The 18,953-nt window shown below is 42.2% G+C and overlaps 1 protein-coding gene across 2 annotated transcripts in view; it reads left to right on the top strand.

Moving 5' to 3' along the window:
- The window catches only part of RBIS (ribosomal biogenesis factor), a 44,082-nt gene that overhangs the window by 15,201 nt on the left and 9,928 nt on the right, over positions 1 to 18,953 (top strand). For both annotated transcript variants that reach the window (XM_086965950.1, XM_086965951.1), the window contains exon 3: positions 14,495 to 14,611. In XM_086965950.1, the coding sequence (XP_086822076.1) occupies positions 14,495 to 14,611 (117 nt within the window). The remainder of the gene's footprint in view (positions 1 to 14,494; positions 14,612 to 18,953) is intronic.

Below are 18,953 nucleotides of genomic sequence, written 5' to 3'. Positions count from 1 at the left end.
CTGCTTCTTCCCCCCCCCTCCCACCCGCCCCTTCTCCTGGCTGCTTCTCCCCCCCCCCCCCTTCTCCTGGCTGCTTCTTCCCCCCCCTCCCACCTGCCCCTTCTCCTGGTTGCTTCTTCCCCCCCCCCCACCCGCCCCTTCTCCTTGTTGCTACTTCTCGCTCCCACCTGCCCCATCTCCGTGTGGTTTCTCCCTTCCACTACCCGCCCCTTCTACGTGTTGCTTCTTCTCCCTCTCTAACCCCTTTTCAGTGTTGCTTCTTCTCCTTCCAACCCTTCTATGGGTTGCTTCTTCCCCTCTCACACCTGCTCAGTGTTTCTTCTTCCTCTCCCACTACCCACCCCAACATCTCAGAGAGTTGTCATTGAACTCCCTAATTTTCAACTCTGGAATATCTTTGGTTTAAGCTTCTGAAAGTCTGTTCTCTGTGCCTCTTCTCACAACAAGGTGATCGATACTCACAGTCATTCTCTATCCTGATTTAGTACTGAGCATGTCTGCTACTTCTGTTTTGAAAAGGCTTTTAATATTTGTAGCTCCACAACACTCCTGCCACCTTGCTTCATCTCATTCCTAATCAGTAAGATATATGTTGCCCCCTTGCTCAACAGCCCCTCGTAGTCTACAAATAATTTATTTGTAAAGAAACCCGTTCTCGCAGATGTGTTGTTCAAACTAAAAGCTCCTGCAGAGGCATCATATGTTTACTTGGATCGTAGGTCGAAATAATTGGTAAACAATTATATTATTATTGCATTTATATAGCACAAGGCTTTGAAGTGCTATCTGTCAATTCATTGGCAACTTCCCATAGCACACAGTGCCACTCCACGCTGCACAGTGCTATTGCTCTTCACACAATGCTACTCCACAGAATGCCACTTCCATCTACACAATGCCACTCCATTTCAGTCAACACCATTGCGCCAGGATACTCCCAAGTAATAGAGCGCGTTATAAAATGGTTTATACATATACATACATACCATTCCATGCAATCCCACGCCACTCGACACCACACAATGACACTCAACTCCATGTCAGACAGTGCAACTCCACTCCACACAATGCGACTCCATGCCACATTCTGCTACTCCTCTCCAATCCATGCCACACAGTGCCACTCAGCTCCTCGCCACACATCAACACTCCACACCGCAAAATACGACTCCACACTGTGCCACAAAATGCCACTCCATGTCAATCCATGCCACACTATGCCACACCACACAATGCCACTTAATGCCACACCACAAAATGTCACTCCAAACTACACAACGCCACTCCACTCTATAAAATGCCTCTCCACGCCACACAATGCTACTCCTCTCCAATCCACGCCACATAATGTGCAGTCAATGCCGCGCAGGAAAGGGAGTGCATGGAGACACGTGGGCACACCTGTGCCTCTTAGCATGCATCCCATGTGCCTGAGGCTACAGGGGGTCCTATAGGGCCCCCTTTGTTTTCTCACTGCCAGCATTTTCACTGCGGGCTCACCGCCATGAAACTGCTGGCAGTAAGGAAACTTGTAATATGCTTGGCGGTGCTGCAGCTGCACCTCCAAGCGTATTACGGCCCCAAAACCATAGTGCCACAGCGGGCATCGTGGTTTCCCAGCATTTGCGCCGGTCCCAAAATAGTCCGACCGCCGTACTCTTAATACAGGGGTCAGACTCCTGGTGCGGAGGTCCCTGACCACCACTGCAACTCCGCCAACTCATAATTAGGCCCTAAGAGAGTAAGAGTGCTCTCATTACAGGGTGCATTTGTAGTCTTTTACTTACATCAGTGTGTGTGTTTCGCCAAGATGGGTGAACTGTAAGAAATAAACATATAATACATTGATAATGTGGACTTTTTGATTTAGATTCACAGAACGTGTTCTCATGCAACGACTGGTGAAGCAAGCAGTTTGTGAGCATAACATACCAAATTCATTCCACAATAACTAAGAGATGACGTGAGATGTGTCAAATAGTGTGTATATGTATCAAAAAGAACTAGTTACTAATGACTTGTATATAGGGCTCTGAAATATCTTGTCAGGTGGCACCTGTTTGGTGTCTTCATGAAGCCCTCATCCACCAACCTAGTTGGTGGCATTCTTCATCATCGGGCCCACCCAGTGACACCTAATGTGTCCTGGGTGTGCTTCAACGCCTGATTACAGCGGAGCAGGTATTTTACTGAGAGTGCAGCGTAGTGAAAGGTGAAGTGAGATTGAAACTGCTTGACAGGGGTCCTAATACCTGAGGGCTAATTAAATTTTAATAAATGGGCCTCTATCAGCGGTTAAAAAGAAGGCAAGATGGATGTTTTGGTGGCGGAATTACGACCTCCTACATCCGGTGTTGATCGACATTTAAGCCAGTGCCTTCTCTTAATTCTGACTTTCATCAGGACCGTATGAAGTGTTGGTGCATATAAAAAAGTTAAGTGAGTGTTGTAGGCTATGTGTCGCACTCACTAAGGTGCTCTAGGTGTTAAAGGTGCGTGGATATCTGAGGAGGGCGGGGGCAGCGGTGGAAGTGCTGACAAACAATGCAGAGGAATGTTCAGGAGAGTGGACTTGGCGGGCCACTGTAGCTGGGGAAGCAGGTGGGAGGAATGCGAGGAGCAAGGAATGTGAGAAACCAGCAGCGCAGAGGAATTTTGAGCAGCCTGGAGTAGTGGCCGATAGCGGGGAGGCGAGCCACGTCACGAGAGGTCCTGTAATCTCAAAGACAGGAGGCCATGCTTCTAGGCTAGAAGAATGTGGCGGATCAATGGAACCTGTAATCTTATGTGTTTTTATTCAGTGCTTAATTTGAGCCCTTGGTTGCGGATGGGGCTCGCCGGTATTTATATTTGGGGACCAGGAACTATTTTTCATTGACAAGAGTTTAATCCAGAATAAGAGAGAGAAACGCAGAAAAGTACAGAAGAAAGAGGAGCACTGTGACAAAAGGATTATACGGATGAGAAAGAACCTACAAGAGTCAGATGAAGAGGATGGCATTATAGGATGGCGGGTGAAAAGGGTATGAGGTGAGCGGGAACAAAAGGAATTAGCGGCCGCATGCTGGCAAATGGTGACCTGCAGAGCGCATGAATGGGAAGAGCAGCCGGCCGTGGGAGGGGAAGTATGATAGTGCTGGGGGCGAGAAGCGGAGCCTTTGAAGTGTGATGTGAGGCACTGACAGACAAATGGTGGTTTGTGACGTGGCTGGTTTGTGCACGCGCATAGATCACATGAACTGTGCGTGATCCGCCGTTGGCAGACTGTTCTTTTGCCCTTACTATAATCTCCGCCAGCAATGCGCAAGCGCATTGGCAGGCCGAGACCTAAAAAGGAGGGCTTGGAGCCCTGCTTTCTACTGGGGTGGAGCACACATGTTGGAAACGACCATCCTCTACGTGGTAACTCTTCAAATGTTTGCTTTTTCTCCCGTTTTTTGCTGAACTTGTTATTGTCATTGGGCCTCTGGCACAGACACCAGACTTTGCTACACGAAGCTCTTAGTGGCAACAACAACCTCCCTGTATTTTCTATCTGAAGTTATGATCCGTGACCAGCTCTTAGTGCCAACAACGACCGACTCCTACTCGCTTGCTAACGATAATTCCTGACCAAGGCCTGGGACTTTAGCAACTCATTGTTGACGAGTGCCTCTCTTGATCTAGCCTGCAGCCTGACTACAGATAATCCTGTCTACTAGAGCTTCTTACATGAAGCAGGACTAAGTTAGAAAGTAAACTTAACACCGGGACGAATATAATCCTTGTACCTGACCAGCGTTTCATTGCAGTCTGCCTTAACATTTGACTTTGACCCAGTCCAGCCCGATCAGAAACCGTGATTGGCGCGTTGTGCTTTTTGGTGCTGTTTTGGTTGAAAACTTAAATTCATATCCACTGTTCTACATATTGAATTTTGTTGGATTGGTATCCTTTTATTCCTTAAAATATTCTCAATTTTTCTAAATTGGTATGATTGTTTTTTTGGGGGGGGGGGTTGCGTTTTCACTTTATTGCTACGTTGCCTCTAAGTTAAACCAGACTGCTTTTGTTCCAAGCTGCCAGAGGGCTAAGCACATGTTTATTTAGTGGCTTTTGTGGTTTCTATTGTGTAGAATTGTGATTATTATTTAAATGGGGTTACCACTCCTCTCCGCTCATAAACCATTTCATACAGCTGTCCTCGGGCAGATTCACCATATTGGAGATGGGAAATTCAACCCTTGGCTCTTGCAGTAGCAGTCTCTTCAGTCTTGCCGTTCATTGAAACCTGAGTGACTGGTCCCAGCTCTTACCGACCACAGTATCCATGATGTCCTATCAAGGCCTGAGATTAGCAGGTTCAATTCTTAACTTCACGCCCCAGCTACCATCTGCCAGCACAGCAATTCATGCCCATTTTACAGGCTAGCACATTATCGGCCTCTGCAGCAAGCAGTGGGGCAACAATGGTAAGAAATACTATGGATTATGGGGTATTCGTGGAGAGGACACTAGATTCACATCTGATCCATCATCATATATGTTTGTGATCTCTTCTGTATTCTTAGTCTCTTAATCTCTCATCTTGGTTTTCGGGCCTAAATAGCATTATATGCTTTCGTTGACTCCCTACATTCCTTTCAACCACCTCTCCAATTTCCTTCTCTTTTGTCTAAAGATACCTGGCTAATAACATTGACAAGTGTACTGCAGCCAAGTTAAAATGAACCCTAGGGAATATATAATGTCCTGCAGGGGTGGGCGATAGAGAGGGAATAAAGCAAGGAAGGGGTCAGCATAATGTCAATGCTCTCTACTTATTGAATACTACTTTACACAGAAGAGGCACCAGCTGTGCGGACTTTTAATATGGCATTCCATCAGCAGGTAGAGAGCACAGCGGATCGTCAGAGGCACGCTGACAACATAGCAGATCTATGTCATAGGAACAGGTGAATAAAGAAAGTAGCTCAAGTCATTCTGTGTGGTACTGAATCCATAGTCCTGAGCACAGTTGAGGACAGTCTTCATTGACTTTATCTTTAGGGTATTTCCAGCAACAACTCAGCTGAGGCACCCCGTACCATGCACTGGTGACTACGTTCAGCTCAGATGAACGATACAGAAGAAGTCTCTTCTTCTCAGATATCTACCATTAAATGAGGCATACCTGGTTACTTCAGAGCCGGGAAGGGAGAGTCTTTTTTTTAAGTGTCTCCAACCCCACCCATCCCCCATAAAAAACAGAATGCCACCCTGTGCATTCTAATAGCTTGCTTTTAGGCCACACAAAAGCCCTATATTTCCAGTTTAAGTTATGAAAGAAAGCCGCCTGGCTTCCAGACAGTGAATGTGCATTTTTTTCTGCTTTGTCCACAAAAGCGATCTCTATTTTGCTCAAAGTCTGAAGCTGTGCGCATAATTTGTATATTAAAAGGCATAGGGTTGGATGCATGTAACTGGTAAAAAACGCGAGTTCCAAATGTGAACTTTAACCACAAAACTAGTTCAGTCATTCAGGAAGACACAATTCTGGTTTGCTTAATTTTAAGACTGGACAGCATACACGGAGAAGACTGAAGACAACATGGACAAGACTGAAGAGGTGGGCGAGTTGGGCGGAAAGGGCCTTAAAACACATACCTGGTTATAGAGTGCTGGTTTAAAAATAACAAAGAAGTACCTCTAGAAGCGGGCGTCCAGTGGAAGCAAAATGACTTTAGACAGGAAACTGTACTTGGTCCAGGCTCCATGGAAATGGAAGAACCGAAGAGAAAGTGGTATCAGGAGGTCCTGCCAGAGGGGAAGCAGGAACATGAGAAAGACCCACAAGCAAACCAATGGCAGTTTAAGGGTAAGTAAGGGGTGGGCTCTAAGCCTGTTTTGAGTTGTTTTTGTTTGAGAGATTTCGGAAGGGCAGCGCAGGCGCTGCATGCACTGTCCATGTAATAGTAGAGAACTCTAAACCTCAGTGCAAGGAGAGACAATGATGAGCATCTCTTAGATACAATCAACAAACTGGGATATGTGGTAGAAATTGCCCTGCCTTTAGCTTGAGAAGGCTTGTTGCTGAAAAAGAAAATGCATCGCTAAATTACAGAGATCAGAACCTTTAAGTTTTGATTTCGCATGTTGTTTTGGATAAGACGGCTATGCCAGATAGATTGTTGTTGAAAATTAGTAATGGAAATAGGAGTAGAGGGAAATAAGGGAGTCAAACTGTGATGTGGATGTGCCATAACAGGTAAGCTTAATTGGGAGAGGTTTTTCTTTCATAATAATTCTGTGATATCAAAAGGGGCTGTTGGGGATTTTCCTAGCGACACCAGTATGCTTATTGTTTTAACCCCTTAGACGCTTGCTACGTAACCATTCCGTCATCAGTCACGGTTGAGCTGTGCTGATGACGGAATGGTTCCGTCACGACCACACCCAGTTATGGAATGTCCAGCACCGGGGGGAAATCGCGGCAGCACGCAAGGTGTTAAGGAGAAGGCATAATGATATTGCCGGAAATGTGGGGAGTTATGGCCATCATCAGATTTACCTCTTTTTAAACTGGACAAAGCTACCTGAGATGGTTTTCCCTTCCATAGAAATTTAGAAAGAAGAGAATCTATCTTTTTAAAATAGTGGTCAAGTATGTGTATTGGGACCATGGAAATGATGTATAATCTCATAGGTGGCAATATCATCTTTATGGAGTCAGGTCTGCCCCACCAAGGAAATAGGTTCCCTCTTAGAATTGTTTTATTTAGAAACGTAATAAAGTTAATAAAATTTAGTTTGATTGTATCCAAAATGTGTTTGTGAACCATAATCTGAGCTATTTTATTTTAACAGGTTGCCAAGTAAAGTTTGCACAGCCGAAACGTTATTTAGTACATAAAATATTTAGAGGCAATATTTCAGATTTGTCAATATTTAACTGATGACCTGATGTATGAGAGAAAACAGACATGCGCCAAGAAAATGGGAAGCAAATTAGTTGAATGAGAACAATATGATAGGATGTTGTCAACATATACAGACATTTTTATCTGCTGTTTACCAATTTGAAATCCTATGATGATTGAATCTTGCCAGAATTCGGTTAAGAAAAGTTCTAACTCAATGAAAATGATAAAAAAAGGGAGATAGAGGACATCCTTGCCATACTAGTAAGGGTAAAGAAAAGTGGACCGACAAGTTACCATTAACACAGATAGCAGTTTTAGGTCTTGAATATAACAAACAAAAAAAATTACACAATTTAGGGGGTATACCAATCCATTTTAGTGCTTCAATCTTGAAATCCCAACCAATTCTGTCAAAAGCTTTTTCAGCGTCTAATGCAATAGCAGTCAAAGGGTAATCTAACGTGGAAGCCGCATTAAAGACTCTGAAAAAGAGAAAAGCTTTATCAGAAAATAGTCGAACCTTGATGAAAACAGACTGCTCTGGACCGATGTGATCTGGCAAGATAGGATTGATGCGTAATGCCAAGATTTTTGCAAAAATTATGAACTCTTTGTTGACTAAGGAGATAGAATGATGTTTTTCACATTGTTTATGATCTATATTGTCTTTTGGAATAAAAAAATATCATTGATTCTTGAAAGGTTCCCTGAGAAGATTCATTTTTTACGAAGAAATTAATATAAAAGTAAAAGGTTGGGAAGGAGGATGTTTGCAAAATGACTATAACATTCACTAGTAAAACCGTCAGTTGCAGGGGCTCCACTTCATAGGAAAGAAACTGCCTGAATAAATTTGGATAACTAAATAACTTTTTCTAATGTGGCAAAATCAATTCTTGAAAAGTGGGGAAGGGGGATAGACTAAAGAAATAAAAAGATATGTCTAATGAGGAAGGTTGTGGTTCTGGAGTGTATAAATTTGTGCAAAAATAAACAAACTCATGGAATCAATCGGGGATTTGTGACGTGCGCTACTCACCTGGAAGGGTCTTGAGGCACATTCAAAATGTTTTTATCTTTAAGGAGGACATCTCCATTGTTGGTTAAAGATTACATTTTTGTTCTATCTTACTTGATCTTTAAATAGCTGGCAAGCAATTATCCCATCTTATTTTGGCCACCATATCTTTCTGCTTCTAAATATTTATTAAAAAGCAATGAGTTAGTTAAGTGATTAAAGGTTAGTGTACCGTTGATTAGTTCATTAGTAGAAACTTTATTCTTTGAATTATAATATTTGTATTCAAGTCTTTTATATTTTATCAAGAAGACTTTTTAATTGGTCTGCTAAGGTTTTCTTTTTATGAGAGCTAGTGTATGATAAAACCTCTGGCTTTCGCATTAAAGGAATCCCATATTATTGGAAAAGAGTTGCGTGTTATTGATGACAAAAAACTCTTGGAGAAATGGCTCAAATTGAGACAGTTTAGCATCGAATAATAAAGAATTGTTAAAACACCATCTACCTGACTGGTGAAAAAGGTACGAGATCGAAATCTGTGTATACTGTGGACTGTGCTGAGATTAAAATGAATCCAATATCTGAGAGATGGGTGTGTTGGAGAAAACTCTTACAAAAAAAGTGATAGTCTATACGAGATTGAGAATGATAAGATGAAGAATAACGTGTATTCACGTAATTCTAGATGACCTAGCCTCCATATTTTAACTAGAGATTTACTTTCTATGGCAGGTCTGAATGGTGTGTGCATTTTAGTGTGCCTAAATGTAACTTTGGAACTTCTATCAATAACCTGAATACAGTCACCACCAAATATAATGTAACCATCATCTTATTGATGCATATTGTTAGAAGAATATTCCAAAGGGTATTATTAACAGAGACAGGGCCTTAACGATTAAAAATTGTAATTGGAGTATTAACAAGCAGTTTAACAATACTTAATCTGCCTTCTGAGTCTTATTCTTGGTATGTGACTGAGAGTTGAAGTTTCTTATGGCTACGGCAAAGGATTAGTACACCATTCTTTTTCCCCATAGCAGGTAAAATATAAACATTGTCAACTCAGCATTTCTTTTTATTTAGTAGCTTCCAATTCAGAAAGATGTTATTCTTGATGTAGTGCAACATCTGTCTTAAGTTTAGCTAAAGGAGACAAAACTCCCTGTTGTTTAATAGGGTTACTTAAACCATTAACATTTCATGAAGTAACCCAGAAAGTAAAACTGAAACAAAAGTACGAACTGTTTATATGTCTCCAATAAAATGAAATTGAGATATATAGATAAGGAAAGATTAATGCAGTGGAACAAATCGGAATTGTAGTTAGGAGAAAGGAAAAAATTCTTAGAGTAATATCAAACAGGTAAAGGAAAAAGAGGAAGTATAGATCAATGTGAAGAAAATTACAGAAAAGGATGCTCTAGAGATGGTACAAGTCAAACAAATGACTGAGAAACATATCTATGAATACGGACAAAACTAGTAGGTAGTGGTGACACCAGACAATGACACCTTCACTCCAGAGGTAGGCAGGGCAGGTAGGGTGGAAATTAGAGTACTATATGTAATGGGACCGGAGGGAAATGGGACGAAAAGACTTACCTTTAGTTGGAAGGATGTAATAACTACGCAGAGCACATCACAGATCGCACAGTTTATCACCGTATAATATAGATGAAACATTGATAATAATTGTGATTGTGAGACAGAAACATGTAAGTAAATAATTAAGTACTTTTTGAAGTTTACATTTCTCCTCCATGTTGCTGAAGACATTTCTTAAGAGCAGCTGGATCATCATAGGTAGTTTTTATATTTATAAATCGCCTTAAACAAACCGAGGTGAAGAAGACCAAATCTGGCGTTTATAGCTCTTAGAGCAGGTCTCGTATCCAGAAACTGCTTCTGATGACTCGCTCTGACCTTTGCTGCATCCTGGCCGAAATCTTGGACCAGACCATATATCTTTTTTTTTTTGTTTTAATAGCAGTCATTACATTTTAGAAGATCGGTGTATTGCAGGAAAAAGAAAATAATTCCTCTTGGTTTTGCTTACATTTTTGGGCTAAGTCTGTGTGTACTTTGAATGTTTAAATGAGTAGAAAATGGCATGTCTAGGAACTTTGGAAAGAAGGAAAATAAGTAATTGGATCTGAACCTTCAGAATGTTCAGAAAGACCATATATTTGAAGATCATTCCTTCGATTCCAGTTTTCAAGGTTTTCTGAATTTTTTTTAAGCATTGATACTTCTGATTCCAGATGTGCGATAAATGAGGGGGTATCTTGACGTTCGTCAACATTTGCTCTTCCACTGAAACTTGTGTGTCCAAAGAGGACCATTTATTATCCAAATGCTGAAGAGTGGTATTAGTTTGTTCCATAAAGGGTTTTAAAACCTGAATCTCGTCAAGGAGTCGTTTGACGGGAGAGGGTGTTCTTTGGTCTTTTATTGGGTCCCTTTGGTACTTTACTAAGTCCGTAGTCTTTGAAAGTGTTGCAGGGCTAGTTTCTGATTTCTGAGTGAAAATGTCCTCTATTCCTAAGAAGCGCAATTGCAGATAAAAATGGGCCAACTTTGCAACATTAGCACCAAGATTAGGCGTACTAGGATCGAATGATAGGCTAACAGATAGTTCTAGTGCCTAACCATGTAGGAACATAGCTGGCACTTGTGGAGCTTGCTGGACACTTCTAGCCCCAAAAGTCTCTGGAACCACCAGGAAGATAATAGCTTTGTTAGTTAGGAAGTGATCCAAAGTCTGACAGATGACATTTTGACTTGTTTGGGGGAGTTAATGTCATCACTAGGCTGAACTAAGGATTGCTATGATGAGCTAAACAGTTGTAGGGTAGGAAGGATGATTTGTCATAGATCAGAACTCTGGATTCTTTAGGGTCCAGAGAATCAAGTTTTAGAACACACAATTATCTGTCTTTACACTTCTTGGATGAAAAAAAAGCCAAAACTGTGCCATGATCTTTGTAAAGAGCCAGAGTTTGTATTAAAACGTAATGACTGTCCAGTTCAGGTATTTTTTGTTTCCCAACACAATTGAGTGGTACTTCTAGTATTCACTTTGGACAGGTGCCAATGCTAGCATCATTTGGATTCTGATGGTATAGAAACTTTTACATAGCAGAAATTCAAACAAACTGAGATCGAGTTTACCTTACAAGGATTTGGAGTAGTAATCCTGCCTTGAACTACCTAGCTTGAGGGCTTGAATCACTGCATGTGTTTGTGGTTCTATAATCTACCATGTGTTAAAACTTTAGTGAAGCCCACATTTCCTCCTCCAGTGTTTAAAATGTGGCAGGCGAACCTTCCCTGAATAAATCCACTACTTGTGCTTCTTCCCAAGATAATTAATTCTCTTGCAAAGATCCATTCTGTTCATGTTGAGGACAAGAGGTATCAGAGGTCTTTAAGGTATCATTGAACGTGTATGGTGTATACTCTTCCTTAAACAGTCTAGCCTAGTCTGTACTAAGCAGAGGAGTCCCCTGGGAGCCTATGCATTGGAAAGAAGTATTGTATTAATTAGCCCTTCCTGAAACTGGGAGAGGTCTCAAGCCAGTTTGTCAGTTGGTGTCTGCTGACCAGTGTAATTGGGCTGCTGAGTTAAAACAAGCATTTACAATACAATAGTTTTGCCTTTTGAAAAGTTTGAGCTATTGGCATTGTAAATGACAAAATTTGTATTTATGTGTTGGTTTTGAAAACAGATAAATAAATGTCATTGTCATTTACAATGCCAATAGTTTAATCTCTGGCAAATGCCACACAAAAACACACACACAAACAGAGCCACACACAAACAGAGCCACACACACACACACCCGCAGAGAGAGAGCCACACACAGAGCCATACACACACACCCAAAGCCACACACACACACACCCACCCAGAGCCACATCCTCCCACATTTCATACTTGATCTGTGAAATGCACACACTGTAATACAAAAAAAGTATGAAGGCCTTTTTGTTACTGTAAATAAAACTATTTTTGTTTAAGGGACCATCTGTACACACCCCCTCCCCATCGAACCCACCCAGTGTGCTAAAGGGCAGCCTCTGTTGTAAGATACACGACCACCAATCAAACCATCACTCCATGGTAGAAGCACAGCACATTTCCTGTTTCTCCATTAAGATACCATCATCAATGTATACATTTTCCATCTGTGATCAAGTAGACCCGAAAGACTGCCACTTCCAAAATGCATCAAATAAGGAAAAGGCCAAGGCCAAAAACACGGCAGCATGTCTAGAAGAAACAGTCTGGCAAACCATCCTTAATGTCACCGCTTTAGCCTTGAGAATCCTACACAACATTAACCATGACCTTCTCCCCCACTACTCCGCTGCTACTTCCTCACTTCGATGGACGTAGTTACACATTTTGCAGACTTAACCGGGGGTCCAAAAACCAACACTGCACTGTGGAGGTTCTCTGTGCCATGCTGCATGCCTTGTGCTGAGCTGTTTTCCCTATTTGCCCAATCTTCTTTCAATCTTCCTGTGCTGCCCTGGACGCCTTTGTTACTTCAATGTGCCACGAACAGCTACGAGTCTTTCTAGGTGTCTTATGTCCAAAATTGACTTTCCTTTTGTACATCACCCCCCCCCCCCCCCAAGTATGTTTCCGCAACACAACACGTAACGAAACGCAAGATTTTAAACCAGATTGCGTAATGTGTTAAATAAAAGACTAGAAAATGGAAACTTGAGGAACAGGAGGCGTACGTATATGGCCACTTATTCGGGTGGCTTCAGTTCCGCGGCACCATAATCTGCTCTATGCGGCAATGACTTCCACGTGGCTTACATTATTTGGTGGGGTAATTAATTGCCTGGGCCCATGACGACTTTTCTACTCACCTCACCCACTGCATCATCCTCCGTTCTGCGGGGGATCCGGCGTTTTTTCTGTGCCATGAGTGCAGTGTTCCGTGCTCCCTCGCCTGCGGTGATGCCCTCAACCCAGACTCTTATTCTGCTCTCCCCGTGTTTCACCACCTTGCCAAGGCTGGGCACAGACAGACACGCTAAGTACAGTAAACAACGAAGACAGACAAGCGTCTGACTCTTAGCACAGATGGCGCCATCTTGGGACTTGTCTACCCTACCCCAACTACCGTGCGACTGTGAAATAAATAGGCTGACAAGAAGTACGTCCAGAATAACAAATGTTTATTTTATATGACTATCCTTAGCGCATCAGTAAAATACATTACGTACACAAAGTTAATTACACTTGATAGAGTTAAACAGCATTTACATCGGAGACACGGACAGCGGGAGAGGGGGTGGGAACAGGCACACGAGGGACAGCGGGAGTGGGGGGGGAGGGAACGGGCACACATGGACAGCGGGAGGGGGGTGGGGGAAGACAGGACAAGGCCAGCGCTCCCTACTCACCGGAATCTAGGACATCCCGAGCTGAGCGCGGGCGTTATCAGAACAGGATCCCCGCCGGCCGCCATCTTCGGAGAAATGAGCACAACAAACCCCCCCCAAAAAAATAACCACCACCGCATGACGATCGCAAAGGGGCTGGAACGCCCACGAATCTGCTCCGGCAATGACGGACAGATCGCTCTTCCAATGGCTAGCCTCCATTTATGGAGCTAGCCAATGGAAGAGAAGGCGGGACCAAAGCCAGTACTGTTTCAACATTAGATTTCGCCTGCGCGAACGCTGCTGCGCAGCGGACGCCAGGCGAAACCTAAAAAGCTGTAAGGCCTGGACCCCATCCCTCCATGTTCTGTTAGGAGTTTTAAATTAACGAGTGTCACTCTTCTCCCCGGGTCCATATTATATCCAGGTCAATCCATATGACAGATATTGTATTAATCTCATTGTGTAGGCAGCAACCACTGCAAATCCTGCAGTTAAGCTTCGGAAAAATGAGCGGTACTGAAACGGCTCTAGCCTAGATCCTGAAATTTGCAGCAGTGACTCCCATGGCCATTCTTCTTTTAAGTCCATCTGCCATTGATCTCTCCCTATCTGTCTTGGATAGAGGAATATGTGTTTTGAAAAAGGCTCTCTGTTCAAATGGTTCTTAAGAAAGCAAAGATTGTTATTGGCATTTGTTTATGCTACAGGCATTGATCCACGCTATTGCTGAAATCGCTATCCTGGCTCCTTTCCAAACATGCATTGTGTTCCAATTGCCTCCCTATTTTAAAAGAGATGCATTTACTGAAGCCGTTTTGCTTATTTAAGAAGTATGTTGTTCTTTATAAATATGCTTCCGACTAATAAATAACTAACCACCTCCCTCCTCAGCAATCCCATAATGTATTTTCAAATCATGATTTTCATTGTTTCAAGTAAATGTTAATTTTGTTATATACAATGATGAGTTAAATTTTTCCTTTCTATGTTTGAGGCAAAATCACAATAGTTGGGTGGGATAGTCCTATTAAAACTGAGGTTTGTTGAATGAAGAGTTTGTGTACTTTGTCTCTCTTCATCCTGTACATTGTTAACTTAAGTTGGTAACTTAATTTTAGATGATAATACATTTGTAAAAGAGGAAATTGTGAATTTTAAGCATTTCTTTTTTTTGTTGCAGATAAACTTTCTGAATAATGATAAGGTCGACATGGTTAATAAAGCATTTTCTGAAATACAACAAGCAGTTAAGGAATCATCAAAAGGAACATCGTCTGAGCCTCAAAAAAAGCATTTGGTAATAAACCGGCAAAGCTAACTCATTGGCACTTTCAACTTTTAAAGACAAATGTGATTATCCTATAACTTGGAACAAGATGTTAACTGTTAGTCCCTTACTTTGTTGTTGAATCCTGTAAAGCTATTTACTACACTTTGGAGGGAGATCTTAATTTGCCACAGGGTCTTTGGGTTGAGACAAAAGTATACATGGTTCGTGGTCTAAGACGGTGGCGTAATGGAGGAACCATAAGGCTTTCGAAAGCAGTCTACATTTCTACTAATACAAAGGGTACCTATGTCCTAAGGCACCTTCTGTGAGAGGCAATCAAATGTGTGGATGGCAACCGCTTATCCAAGTTTTGATTCAGTGAGTAAACCATTTATTTTAGGGTAAGGCAATATGATAGAAATTTTGAGTTCCTTAAATTAGGGTGGTTACTGCGCGGAAAGCGGCTTTTAGTGTGGCAGCTGCAGGTTTCTGAAAGACATCTGGTAATGTTGTCACTTCGGTCTATGTGAAAAGAACTATGGGACATATTATCAAGAGAATTATCGCCGCATTAGCGGCCGTTTTCGGCCGAAAAGCGGCGATAATTCTATCGCATTATAAAGAAGGACCCGCTAGCGCGTGTATGCTTGATTTATCTCCCGTTTCTGTTCCCACTCGCTATGCATCGATAATGAGATGCAAAGTAGGCGTGGCTGACAAACAACATGGGAAAATATCGCAAAGGCAGCTTCGCGATATTAGCAAGGAGGGGTAGCAATGATAATAATCGCGCTACCTCTGGCCTAACGCAGGAATTTAACGTCTGCTAAATTCCTGTGTTAGGCATACCTAACATGGGAGGTGGATTATGAGGTTAAGGCAACAGGGCCTTACCACCAAGATCATCACGTTTTGGGAGGGCCATCGCTGTTTTTTAGGCGATGTTTGGCCATTTGCCCGCTATCGCTGAAATGTTTATCGCCATAGCCCTGAGCGTTGGTAATACAGCGCTAGCGTGGCGAGATATTCCAGCGATCAAGAAAAGCGCGCTAAGCTCGCTCAGCGATACTTATCACCAACCCTAGATAATATGCCCCCTATGACTTTTATTGTTGTACTTGATTTGGACAGTGGGTGGGGAATTGGGGCCTGTGATTTAAGAGTAATTTCTGTCACCAGGCTGATTGGTCTTTTCCAATAATGTGTCACTTGATGGAGCGACATTAGTCTATAGGGGCATTTTAGAATTTTATGCAAGATCAGTGTAGGGGAGAAGTCTTCTAGGACCATGGGGATGAGTCTGGTATCAAACTGGGTAATAGTCACTGTTGCAGAGAAAAGGGAATTCTGGCTTTCATAATCAACTCGGTTTCACTCATATTCATTCCTCAGTACTTAACGTCTACATTGAAGTGTCTCGCGGGCTAAAATCAATCCTTTTCTAACCTCTAGTTTTCGCAAAGGAACAATGACAATCCTTTTTGTTAGTACAATTAGAATTTAGAACACTTTCCCTCCAGGTTAATGCACCACCACCACACTGCAACCTTTTTCCAAAAACGCTTTGCGATAGCACCAATTAAACGTGTCTGGCTGATGACTTCCTCTATTTCTTAACCTCAAAAGTGCTGCGCCGGTTCAGCGGCCGACGGCACCACTACCTCCGTAGTGCTGCCGTCGGCCATTGAACGTTCGAACTGCACCTGCCCAATGGAACGTTCAGCACTAGAGCTGGACGTTCCATAGCAGCTAAGGTGTTAAGTGTCTTTTCCGTTCACTTCTCAGTGTTATTTTGTGTTTAGCCTATTGCTCTCCTCTTTGTCTTCCCTTGCATCTCCCATTTGTATCACCACTTTAACATCTTTCAGGCAGATATCAATTTCACCTTTGACATGCGGGTTATTTTGGGGATGTACGTGCCTCATAAAACTGCATAAATAAATGTTGTTGAAAACTGGAGGATAATATTGCAATGGTCTTCTCTATAGTTTCTATTTCTGTGCCACATGAAGCGGGGAACCTAGATTGGTTAGTTATAAGGTAGTGCAGTGGTGTTTGAGTAGTGTAGGGGGTAGTGCTCACCAGGGAGTGAACTGGAAGTCTACTGCTGGTATTGAAAGTGATTGTTCAGTCTGCAGTGGAGAAGTGTGGCTCAACGGTTAGAGGCGGCAGACCCGGAGGCAGAGGTCGGCCCGGGACCAGGGTTCAATTCCCGACGCGGCCGGGTGCAGGACCAATGTCAGCGGGCCCGATAAATCTCGCCTCGGTGCCACTAACCATGGGGTCCCACGCTGCAACTCTGGGCAATAGGTTGCTTAATCTCCACTCCGGCCCCATCACCGCCGGGGATGCCTGGCTGCACCTTGGGGATGCCCAGTAAAGGGACCATCTCACAGGGAAAGCCAGGGCGGGTTCCCCAGTGGTACAGCGCTGGGACGCCTCAGGGTAACCACGCGCTCTATAAATCCAAAATTCATTTATTCATTTGAAATCTCTCTTAAAACCTACCCTAATTTTTCTTTCTACAGCACTAACCATAATTTCTAGGACAAAATGAACACCCTCATTTTATTCCTTTTTAAAATAAATGTTTTAAGTGTTACCAGTTTATTCCATTCAAGATGGCTTCAGGTGTGCCATACTTTTGTCATTAGTAAGGCTGTTAGCGCTCTAGTTGTTCTTTAGAACACTCTGGGAAGCTGCAGTAGAACACAAAGGAATCAACTGACAGTCTCTGCCCTTGTTGGATGCACATGTTTTTACTGAGAATGTCAGACTTCATTATCACACGACTGAGAAAGACAATGTGAATTTACAGAAAATATACTCTCATTTTAGCTTCTGGAGCACCTTGCAAACCTCTATGGGACAAGCATGAGAAAACAGTTTTCTCTCAAACATGATTCATGATATCCCAGCAGAAGGCTTTTTCACATGGTAAAATCACCTTAGAACACACCACAATTCCTAAAATGAGTATGGTACCATCAACAAATTATTTATAATGTAACTAAAGTCTTAAAACCTTCTATTAACTGCAATGCTTTTTAATGAGGTGCTATCATGTATATTGGTCCCAAGATGGCTGCCAACACTTCTTGGATGAAGTGCTGACAGCCAATCAGATCTCACAATGAGATGTGGTGTTTTTTCTTTTAATATCTAAAAAACTACTGAACAGATTTACACCATTTAAGCAGAAGGCATGAGTAGGAACTAAGGACTACCTCTTTGCCAAATTTGGTGTAATTCCGTTCAGCAGTATGGGAAATTGCATGGGGAAAACGTTAGGGACCCCCCTTTTTTCTCGGCCCCCGCTACACGAATCATCCCGAGACTTTCAGGATAGGAGCGGACCGGAGCTTGCCATTAGTTTTGGAAATTTCGCAAAGATTCGTCAACCGGCGCCAAAGTTATTCCAAATAGAATGTTGCGGATTTCCTATGGAAAATAGGTCCTAACTAGAACTACCTACTGGCAACCGCCAGTAGGTATGTGTGTGTATATATATATATATATATATATATATATATATATATATATATATATATATATATATATATATATATATATATATATATATACACACACACGCACACATAATGTATGTATTTAAAGGATATACTCATATATATATATATATATATATATATATGGGATTTTTTTAGACCTATAAATAGTTTTGTTTAACTAAACATATGGTTTCACTCACACAAAATAAATGTGCGCACAGATTACCGGACATGGTGCAGCAACAGCACTGATTAAGGTTGCGTGGAACATCAAATCATTTTTTCAAATGTTTCATTCTCCACTAATGAAACAGCACGAACGAGGTGGCCTTACTAAATTTGTTTGTTATAATATACTTCTACTGAGTGGAACTTTAACTTGAATAGTCTTGTTAAAACACATTTTTTGTGTACATACAAAAAGATCTTTCCCGGGCGAGGTGTGAGGGAACCCCTACCACACACTGTTAACCCACTTTACAGTATTTAATCTGTTCAGGGAGGGGCCATCGATATTTTTGTCCATAATATTCAGGCCATAATAAATATGCCAAGGACTCCAGATCTTTAAGAATGTACTGGGAAATCAGCTTCCCTGGTATTTTATTTCCCTGCTTTCATGAATCTGTCTATCACCATACAACAGTGTGCTTTGGTGCAGAGGGATGAGGCCCCCAATTAATGTGCATGGTCTCTTTTTGCAATCAGCGAGTACAGTTAGTTTACATTAGGATAGCTCAACATCATCCTGTAACCCTGAGGGGTCATATGGGAAATAGTGTCCACCCTCCCCACGGAGAGCATCCCCCCCCCAAAAAATAATTTGTAAAAGGTGCTTTTTCCATCCTTTGTTTCAA

This window comes from Lissotriton vulgaris, chromosome 4_1 (genome assembly GCF_964263255.1).
Source record: "Lissotriton vulgaris chromosome 4_1, aLisVul1.2, whole genome shotgun sequence".
NCBI lineage: Eukaryota > Metazoa > Chordata > Amphibia > Caudata > Salamandridae > Lissotriton > Lissotriton vulgaris.
The sequence above is the reverse complement of the archived record's forward strand: the minus strand, read 5'-3'. Positions and strand labels throughout refer to the sequence as shown.